The sequence below is a fragment of the Engystomops pustulosus genome, chromosome 3 (assembly GCF_040894005.1).
Source record: "Engystomops pustulosus chromosome 3, aEngPut4.maternal, whole genome shotgun sequence".
Taxonomy (NCBI): domain Eukaryota; kingdom Metazoa; phylum Chordata; class Amphibia; order Anura; family Leptodactylidae; genus Engystomops; species Engystomops pustulosus.
The window spans coordinates 186,465,422-186,476,910 of record NC_092413.1 but is presented as its reverse complement, the minus strand read 5'-3'; the positions used below and the strand labels follow the sequence as shown (position 1 = coordinate 186,476,910).

The 11,489-nt window shown below is 40.2% G+C and overlaps 1 protein-coding gene across 1 annotated transcript; it reads left to right on the top strand.

Moving 5' to 3' along the window:
* Window positions 1-4,175: 4,175 nt before the first annotated feature.
* On the top strand, window positions 4,176-9,416 carry LOC140122452 (transcription cofactor HES-6-like). Its single transcript, XM_072143328.1, has 4 exons — window positions 4,176-4,398; window positions 7,427-7,513; window positions 7,680-7,761; window positions 7,909-9,416. The coding sequence occupies exons 1-4, from the start codon at window positions 4,378-4,380 to the stop codon at window positions 8,280-8,282; spliced, it is 564 nt and encodes a 187-aa protein (XP_071999429.1). The 5' UTR covers window positions 4,176-4,377; the 3' UTR covers window positions 8,283-9,416.
* The last annotated feature ends 2,073 nt before the right edge of the window (window positions 9,417-11,489 follow it).

The following is an 11,489-nucleotide window of genomic DNA, read 5'->3' as shown; positions in this document are numbered from 1 at the left end:
GTATTAACTAAGAGGGGCTGCTGACTACATGCGGATTGGTGAGGAGGTGCTGCTCTGCCACTTTAATGATGGGTGCAGTGTTACATATGACTGCTTTGATAGATATTATTGCTGATAATATAGATTAAAAAAGTAGTGATGGTGTGCACAAATTAATAAGAGGATGTTGTTGCTTGTTAAAAATTAGTGGGTGCCGTATATAAATTAGGATGAAGTTTTAGGTGACAGTGTACTGTAAGTAACTATGATATTTTTACGGTTGCAGTTTCGAGATGTGCTGCACGGAGCTGAACCTATATAGTGTAATCTGTAACTGAGTCCACCAGGACGGACTAGGCCAGAACTGAGTTATACAGTAAGTGATGTCCATTTCTGCCTTATGACAACTCTGGCGTGCAGTATAATTTTTGGCGCTATACAGTAATGTGCAGTATATTCCCAGCTGGTATATATTTATCTGGGGTATACTCATTGCTTTGATATTTTCAGTATTGTACAGGTATGTAGATATTGTATATAGGTGTGTAGCTATATATGTTTATGTGCACCTATATTTGGGTTTTCCTATATATGTATGTGGGTCTGCTGTGTATTTGTGTATAGTATATATATTTGGTGTTGTATTTATATAATTGTGTAAGGCATATATAGTATATGTGTGAAAATATCTGTGTCGCGTATGTAATTTATATCTGTGTATTCTAAAGTAAGATTTGAGGAATGAGACCAGTAGAATGGATTAAGGAATATGGGTCCAGATGAAAATTTCAGAGCCAACTGGTGTCTTGTTACACCACTGACAATGGCCACCAGTAAGTTATCCCCTATCCCCTAGAGCAGTGGTGGCGAACCTATTGCACTGGTGCCAGAGGCGGCACTCGGAGCCCTCTCTGTGGGCACCCAGGCCATCACCCCAGCATGTAGTTCACCAGACAGAACTCAAAGAATCTTCCTGCAGAATCTTCCTACAATGATAGGCGAATTTGCTCTCCTCCTTTCAACTGCGTTGGTGTCTTTAGGAGGCTGAACAATTGAAAGTTGTCAAAGAACAAGGAGAAATAAGTTGCTGTGCTGGCACTCTGCGATAAATAAGTTGCTTTTGGTTAAAATTTTGGCACTCAGGCTCTAAAAGGTTCGCCATCACTGCCCTAGGGGGTTGAACAGAATTAGTAATTAATCTCCTATTTGCAGAAGCTGTGAGAGTCAAACTACTGGGACCTCCACCGATCACGCGATCATGGAGACCCCTGTACTGAGGATTGCTGAAGGCTCCATCCTTATAATCAATGGAGGGCCCAACTGTCAGACCCTCACTAATCAGCTTGTTATCCCCTATCTTGTACAGATGGAAACAGAAAAATGGTTGTATGTTGAAGCTGGTTGAAGTTATCAAGTTGTATGAATTTGAATACAACCCCTTTAACATCTAAGATAGAATACCAAAATAATGGGGCTTATTTACTAAGGTTCGTGCTGTGCACTTTCGTTGGTCTTTGCCCCATTTTCGGGATTTGTACGGCTTTGACAGGTATGTAACAGGTGTCTGAGTTGGGATTATGTCACACGCAATCGTTTTTTCATGCGACAGAAATCAAGGGGGCGGGATGATCCGATAGATTCGGACTGAGCGCAGGATTTAACTTTCAAGTTGCGTCACAAGACAATGCACTTATATACACCGGGTAGAAGATGGTGAACCCTGTCGGACCTGCGACACATGCAGGATACCGGGCACACGATCTTAGTGAATCACCCCAGAGTGCATTATCGTCGGACATTATCGTCTGTGAAATCCTCGGACCAGGTAAGTAAATGTGCACCAATATGTTTTTATTCAGATGGTCATACAGTAGTTGATAATATTTCCTCCCTTGTGGGTAGTCAATTCTCCATAAATTCCAGGTCAGTATACTAAAGTACAATAAATCAGATAAAGTAATAGCTGCCACATTTCTCAACCCCTGTCCTCCAAAGACATTTATATATCAAATGCTCAGCAGCAATGTGCAAATGGCACAAAACCTCAGCCTAGGCCTGCAGGTCGTAACAATGGCTGCCCCCTGCAGCTTTGAACTTCAGTAAAGTTACTATGGTAATAAATGCTATAGTCACTGGACACATCAAAAGAAGCAGGTCATTGACACATTAAGGGTAATTGACACCTTGTGGAGGAGAAGGTAAAAATTGTAAAGGATTTTCTATTTATAACCTGGATGCACTGAACAATTAAAATAAGTAATTGAAGTATCCAGACTGCATGTATGCACAGTAGTATGCAGTGGTTATGTTCAACTTTAGATGATAGGGGGTTTAATGAAAATAAGTATTAAGAGCATGACAACAATTGTGACTGTAGGGGTCACATTGACCTGATGTTATTTGTATATAAAGTTCATTTAAATCTGCCCTCCCTATCATTGGAGAGTATGCTTCTAACCCTATAAATGCCGCTAACACATGACTGTGGTCAGTCCGTTAAAAACAAACCGCACGCTGGTCAGATTTCATGAGCCAAAAACAGTGCAGAGCAGAGGACTTCATGCATCATAGTGATATATCATACAAGGAATCCCTTCTTCCCCGCTGTTATCATGATTACAGTCAGAGCTTGTCTTCCAAGGGTAGCAGGGACTCCTTGTCCTTGTATGACATATCACTGTGATACACAGAGTCTCGTCCCCAGCATTGTGTCCATTCTGCAATGCCCCTGCCCTAGGGGGCAATTGGGCAAAAATAGCTTTAAAGCCTCACCCCTACTTTTTCCCAGTTGGTTCTGACTATGGAGGACCCTAACGTGAAAGATATTGAAGAAGAAACTGAAAACTATGCTTTGGGGCTGGTGCTCTACTGACTGTTTCAGAATCAAGTAGGAGTAGGATTCATGTAGCTGGAACACCATTCAGCATCAAAGATGGGATGAGTACTACATAGGTGTTTCTGGCAGTAGGAATTTTTGTACCTCTGTTCCTGCTCTCAATGTACATGTACATAAGAGCCATTTCTGGACTTCCGAAGGTCCACCAAAGATCTGAAACCACAGATTGAAAGCAGGTAGAAAGGACGCATCCTCCATTCCCCAAGAAGCTTTATTATAGTATCATATGTAGGAAGTGATTCCAGATTTGTAGTGGCTATAATATTCATACAGCCCCGGGCCCATGGCAGTCTTTATCCGCCCCTGAAGGGAACCTCAGACCACATCAGCGAGGAGACTGAGTATCGCCACATTCTTCTGTGGTCAATGACTTAATATTTGAATCTGTGGAGTTTATGGTGGAGAAGTGTTTCTAAAGGTGTATGTATGGGGAGGGGGGTTTATAAAACTTATGGGAGGGGGGGGGGGTGTCTGAATGGATTGAATCATATTGAACATGCATATAAATGAGTATAGAAGAGCTCAACAATACTCATCAGTCCCATATAGATGAATGGAGCAGCAGTGTGTACCTATACATATAACGGGAGCCCTGTTATCATGAATAGTGGGGTTCCCAGTGGTCAGTAATCAGGCTAGGTGATACGTATAAAACTGTATATGCAACTGTATATACAGTACTGCAGAATATGAAGGCTGTAAATGTATTATTGACACCATATCTACATTCTGCATCATATTCACCCTCATCTGTTCTATATACTGGGTATATTAGAGGCATTTTACAGGATCATTTCTTTTAGCGCTTATTCAGACAAGCAATTTCCACATCCATTTGCTAGTCGTGAATTTTGCCGATGTAAATGTGACTCATTTTTTTCTATGTGCCTTTTTTTGTCACGGAGCATTAGAAGAAAATTGCAGCATGCGCCATTTCTTGCCTGTGGACCAAGAACTTCCATAGAGATGAATAGGTGCTGGGGAAGCAGGTTTTTTGGCCAAAGAAATTCTGTCAGCCAGAAGCCATATAGATGAGGACATGAAAACGGGAAGTGTTTTTGCATCGGAATGAGCCTTAATATATAGTTTTCATCCTATAGGTGGCTATAGGGCATGTCCACAAGGACACATTATACACATCACTGTGTAATAAATAGCTTATTATACACAGCCAAGATTTACACACAGCAAATGCGGGCGGCAACGGCAACCAAAATAATATCCGCGCTGTCCCTACTACATTCTCCTGCGCTACACAGCAGCTGCCGCTTGGGACAATAGCGAGCTCGGCGATTGGGCCGTGTACCACGTGACGTCAGCTGCGGCCTCTCATTCACATGCAAATAAGGCAGAGTATATGGCGAGGGCGAGCAGCCGCATTGTGACGTCACAAAGAGAGGCATAGAACGTTGTATATAGTCACATGGACCGGGGGGAGAGGCAGGTGTGAGCGAGAGGCCTGTACACACTCACACACACGGCTCATCTACCGCACAGTGACCATGGACCGGGGGGACAGGCAGGTGAGAGACCCTCTGCACACACTGCTGCACTAGGCCCCGCGGGGAGGAGCTGCTACTGGGGATACATTATATGTATATTGTTACTCTTCCTCTACAGACCGCGCATAGATCATGTGTATAGTATATACAGTGTTACTATGCATGTACAGTATAATGCATCCTGTATTTATAGTGTATACAGTATGTACACTGTGACTATCCATGTACAGGCTATTGCATAGATCATGTACATAGTATATACATCCTGCATTTATAGTGACTAGTCATGTACAGGCTATTGCATATATCATGTATACAGTATGTACACTGTGACTATTCATATCCTTTATATAGTGAATGCATTGTGACTATTCATGTACAGATAGCATAGAACCTGTATACATATACACATTGTGACTATTTCTGTATCAGTGTAGATCTTGTGTATACATTATATACGGTGTGACTTTCTGTACAGACTACTGCATAGATTGTATACACTATAAAACACAATCAATGCATTAGTCTGTACAGAAATAGTTACAATGTATTTAATGTATACACTTTATACAGGCTCTATGCATTAGTCTGTAGAGGAATAGTAACAGTGTATATATTGTATACACTATAAATACACAAATATACACTTATTATTCTTGTATAGACTAATGCATGGATCCTGTATATAGTGTATAATTTGCGGCTATTATACATTATATAAATTGTGACTATTTCTGTACAGACTGCAGCATAGATAATGTATACAGTGTATACATTATATACAGTGTGACTTTCTGTACAGACTAATGCATAAATTGTGTTTTTATAGTGTATACAATCTATGCATTAGTCTGTAGAGGAATAGTAACAGTATATATATTGTATACATTATAAACACACAAATATACTCTGTTACTATTCCTGTATAGACTAATTCATACATCCTGTATATTGTATATACGTTGTGGCTATTCCTGTACAGCCCGTATAAATAGTGTATACTTTGCGGCTATTCCTGTATCAACCAAAGCTTAGGTTGTGTGTGTGTGTGTATGTATACATATATATTGTATGTATTATATACAGTGTTACTATCCCTGTACATACATTGTGACTTTTACTGTATGGTCTAATGCATAGAGTCTGTATTTATAGCATACATGCAGTCCCCAGGTTATGTACAAGATATGTTCTTTAGGTTTGTTCTTAAGTTTAATTTGTGTGTAAGTTGGAACTGTATCATTGTAACTCCAGACAATTTTTCTATTTGTCACATTTGAGACAATTGGATTTTCAAAGTTTTGTGATGTCAAGGGAACAAGGATTATAAATTATATACATCTGATTATAGCTTCCTGGAACTAAAGTAACATCCAGAGACCATCACCAGAGGTCACAGTGGGCAGAGGGGTCAGTATGTAACTAGTCTATAAGTCGGGGACTGCCTGTATAAAAATATATGTGTGTGTGCGCACAGAGAGGGAGGCAGAGATTGTGGCTATTCCTATATAGACTAAAGCAGAAATCCCTGTGTAATTGTATACTGTATAGATGTGCTGTTATCTTCCTATTACTATTGTGTCTTTTGTATTTATTATACTTCTGGTTTCATGTCACATTGTATTTGCTTTTCTGATTCTAATTGCTGCAATAGTGTCCAATGCTGTGTCAGTATTTGGCCTGTATTGTGTCATAAGTTGTTCTCTATGGTTATTTGTTTATTTTGGGTGAATACAAGCTGATAATGTTGCGGGTCCTGTTAGGGTAGTGTTCTGCATGTGTACGTTGTGTTCTATGTCTAAAGGATGCTGGTAGCATTAAAGGTCTAGCAATTTGAGTCTAATAGTTGCTATCGCCCTTTAAACCGCTGGCTAGCTGTGGGCTATTATGCCACCACTATTGTACTCACTGATTTACCATCAAAAGTTAAGTCCTTCGTGATTAAATTACTCAAATGAGTGAGGAAGGCAATAACCTCCGCTACTTGCTTTGGCATAAATAGAAACCTCCTATTTAGGCATTTAAAACTAGGGAGCTGTATGATGCCCCTGTCCTCTATTACTGCTATAGAGCTGTGAGTGGTGGCTTATGGACGAAGGTTCCACGCAGAACTGTACGTTATACCTGGACCCAAGAGGAGTATTCTATAATATTGTATTCAGGGCCAGGACGAGGGGTAGGTGACGGTAGGTAATTACCTAGGGCGCCAACCTGGGCCTTCTACTCTGGTTTTCTGGTTAAGAGGTAGCACTTTCCATATTGTTTTTTTATACAATGAGATATCGCTTTATCATAAGCCAATGCTTGATGATTTTTTAAATTTTTATACTCCTATTCCAGATGTCTGTATCGATCTTTGGACAGTTCGGTTGCCTATATAGAATATTAGAGATTATTAGAAAAGTTTATTGTATCTGGCATAGTAAAAAATTACAGGTAGTCCCTGCGTTATGTACAAGATCGGTTCTGTAGGATTGTTCTTAAGTTGAACTGTATCGTTTATGATTGTAATTCCAGACAATTTTCTTTTTTTGGTCTCTGTGACAATTGGATTTTAAAAATGTTGGATTGTCCTAAGAATCAGGATTAACACTAAATCTTCATTGCAGACACATGTGATAACTGTTATAGCTGTTTATTGTAGCCTAAGGCTAAAGTACAGTAAGTTACCAACATCCAGAGGTCTGTTTGTAACTAGGGGCTGTCTGTAAGTCGGGTGTTCTTAAGTAGGTGACCGCCCGTATATAAATTTATTAAATCATTATATAGCGCCATCATATTCTGCAGCTCTGTACAGATCATAGAGTACTGTACATACACAGACAAAATAAGACATCACAGAACAATAACATGGCATATGAACCAATAGGAGTGGTGGTCCAAGAGCTTACAATATAATGTAATATTTGTTGGGATGACTTGTACTAGAACGTTGGTGGCAGGATTTAGGATGACTTATTTTGGGATTCAGAGCAATGACAATTTCATTGTCCTAATAGAACTTGTGATCCTGGCATCAATTCACGTCCAACTTGTATTTTCTCTGCAGACAAGAAAACCTCTTGTGGAGAAGAGAAGGAGAGCCAGGATTAATGAAAGTCTGCAGGAGCTTCGAGGCATCCTTGCCGACAATGAGGTGTGTAGTTGTGTGTGATATTAACCATTGAGCGGTTGTCGCATGGCTTTACGTTAAAATCAGAAGACTAACATTAAATTGCCAACTACCAAATCTAGGCGTCCTTGTGCTGAGGTGGGAGAGATCTGGCGGCTTCACTGACTCATGTCATATCTTCTCTCAATAGTTTCAATCAAAGATGGAGAATGCAGAAGTTCTTGAACTTACTGTGAAGCGCGTTCAGCGGATCCTTCAGACAAGAACAGCGGGTGGGTATCTATAATACGCAAAATTTTCGCATATAATAAAGTTGATAAGATGATGGTCTTTGACAATTACCGTTTTTTGTAAACTTGATCTGCTGCTGCTGTCTTGTGCTCGGCTAAATTTTAATTTTAACTTTTTGTTTTCTACAGAAACGGACCGGCTACAACGCGAGGCCAGTGAACGATTTGCAGCGGGTTACATCCAGTGCATGCATGAAGTGCACACCTTTGTGTCCAGCTGTCCGGGCATTGATTCTGGCTTGGCTGCTGACTTGCTTAACCACCTACTGGAGTCCATGCCATTGAGCGAGGGAAGTCTTCAGGATCTTGTTTTGGATGTGCTTCTGGATTCCCCAAATTCTGATCCTTCATGTGCTCTTAGCTTGCTAGGATCCTCCTCTGATGACAGCTGCTCTGATGTGGATGAAGCTGAGAATGGTAAAAGTGGAATGGAAACTGTGCAGGACAGTGAGAGGACCCCGGAGATTCAGCCTCCGACCCCTTCCATGTGGAGACCATGGTGACATGCTCCATAACATTGAAACGCAAAGGGACCTGTCCTGACCAGAACATCTGGGTCATTGATAGAAGTCACCGAAGACCAGAGCCAGTACATACTGCATCTATATTTTTGGAGTTCCTCTCTTTAACTTTTATCTGTTGCAATACAAAGAGACACAGTGTTGAACTGCATAGTTCCAGCGCCATGAATCCCTGTGATTGACCCAAACGTTTCGTCCTGGACAAAGCCCGTTTTCGGGCTGAGATTACAAGATCACAGAACAGGATTAATGATGCAGAACACGACTTTGTAAACCAGCTTGGTGTATGTCATACAATTGTTATACAGTGCAACATGTTGATTGTCCCTGTACAGATACTATTCATTATACTGCGCAGCAACATTGTGTGCCGATCCTATCCCTTGGATCACTGCTGGAGAAGACCATCCATCCTCCGCTAGGTGTTCAGGCTACTTGTCTAAGAATTGTTCCTGGCACCCGACCAGCTTTTAGAGTGGGATATGGTTGGGTCAGATTGTTAAGAAAATCTAGGTAGGGGTAATGTAGGTAGTGCTCTTGCTGCGTAGGCATAGTGGTAGTGCATTTAACTCTAATCCCTAGGAGGGATGTCTAGTGTTAGGAAACTTGAGGTTCTACCTTCAGTGAAGGAGACTAGAGGATTGTTTGGATACCGATTTTGAAGGGTGCTATAGGAAACACTTTTTTTTTCTTTGCAGGTGTATGTGTATATTAGGATGATTTTATTGTTTAGTTATTTCTTCTGTTTTGTGTATATAGATGACTTTTAATGCTTTAGGGAGCAGGTGCCTGAATCTATGTGATGCACTTGAACCAAACCACAAATCCATGGTCTCCCTTGTGTGCATCCATCTGGCAAGCACTTATTGTTATTTTCTTTTAACTTCTCACCCCACAATTTTATTGTCTTCTTTTTATACTAAAAGTACTAGTGTGTTTGAGTAGTGCTACTGTGCATTAATTTGTCGTGAATAAATTAATGATCTTTTGATGGAAAATCTTTCCTTTTTTATTATTTCGTATCCTATGACAAAGTGTGAAAGAACATTACTGATTCAGACATGTGCATCACCATTGTAACATTCTACTATTAAACACCTTTTTTTATTGTTTAGAGTCTTGTTGAAAGTGTATATAATGATGTAAAATATATTAATCTCCACTTATGTACAGGGGGTCCCCTACTTAAGGACACCCGACTTACAGATGACCCCTAGTTAAAGACCGACGCTTCTGCCCACTGTGACCTCTGGTGAAGCTCTCTGGATGTTACTGTAGCCTCAGATTGCAATGATCAGCTGTAAGGTGTCTGTAATAAAGCTTTATTGATAATCCTTGGTCCAATTACAGCAAAAAAAATTTGAAACTCCAATTGTCACTGGGAAATTTTTAATTTTTTTTGGTCTGGATCTACAATTCAAACCTATCGTGTAACCTGGGGACTGTCTGTATGTTGAATCACCTGGCACAGTCCTTACATCATTGGGATAGGTTCAGTTTATACTTCAGATTTTTTTAAGTCAAACTAAAACTGTCATCCACATTGGAATATAAACTGCAGGAATTGGTTCATTCTAGTCACAGAAACTTCTGCATCAAATTTGTCATATGTCGGTAGAATATGAAGTATAGAATTCCCATTTGAAATTTTGCCTATTTACCTATATAACATCTCTAAAGCCATGTGAAAATGAGCAGAGAAGAGTCAGATGTTACCTGAGATGAGTCAAGTTTAGAGGCTGCAGTTTCACTTCATTTGCCCCTATCTTCTGTTCTGTGATCTGCAGAACTGGAGATAAAGGGAGTTAAAGACAGTTGAAATGTGAGCTGCATATAAAGATCCAATTCCCACTGCCTGTATGTATGTAGTTCAATGGATTTAAATCAGGTGACTGTAAGGTAGGTGCACATGGATTTTCACCTTAGGGCTGTTTCAAACCTAGGGTGGTCGACCAGTGACCACAGATCTTGTGGTGTCTTGTGTTCTGCTGGGGATAGAGTTCCTTTAATTTTTTTGATATGTGATGCAAGGAGTCCCTGCTTCCGCTCTAAACAGCAGCACCAACACTGTATACGGCTCACATGGGCATGGGTTTGCTCACAATTACACTAGAAAAGACTGGGGATTATACAGTTGGCTTACTGTGGAAATAACAGCCGTGTATATGAGATCAGAGAAATGTATTTGTCTGTTTGCTATCCATTGAATCAAGGACAATAAAAAGAGTTTGTGTGAATGCAGCCTTAGGAATAAACAGAGAATAGTTAGATTTGCCTGAGATGAGTCAAGTTGAGAGGCTGCAGGAGGAGCGTCACTTTAGACACCCCTAACTATAATAAATCTGGTGTAGCTACTGTAATCGGCAGCAAATTTTCTGCACCAATTCTATGTGTAAATATGGTGGAGGAGATCTTTCTAATCGTCATGAATGTTCTGGGATAAAACCTATAAATTAGGGGTCAGTCATGTTAAAGGTTGTAAGCAGCAGAGGTTTAAACTGGAAAGAGGCAACTTTTAAATACACCCACTGCCAAATTTCGATGACTAAAAGTTGTCACCTGTGGATGTAACCTTTAAAAGGAAGAGTCCTTTTAAAGGTTACATCCACAGGTGACGACTTTTAGTCATCTCTGAGCTTTCACCCCATGTTGCCATAATAAACACCTAGATACCTCCAGCACAGGTACATACCTGAGCTCATAGCATTTATTGAAGCACTTGTCCATTATTTCTGTTTTGTGTACAGATTTTTTTGTATTTTATTTCTATTTTGTAGGTTCTTTACCAGGAAATGATATGCACATTGAAGGGAACTGCTTCACAGGGGATCTGATCCACCGGGCAGAGCATTATGGGATCTGATTTTTTTCTTTTTAAATATTTATTTGCTTGCTACAGTTTTAGGGCGAATTCACACAACCGTATATACGTCCCCCATAGGCTGGCAACCACAGTGCAGGACATGTCTATCTTCAGCTCTATAGCATCTACAGACATGCTTTGTCATATTAGAGATGAGAATGTTATATTTCAGATCAGGCTTGTGGTTCTGTAATCTACAGAACCGGAGATACAGAGAGTTACAAACATAGTTGGAAATACAAGCTGCAGGTAAAATTCCAATTCCTGCATTTAACTACATTTATCTTCACTACTGTCAATTGGAGAACCACCAGCCTTTACAATAT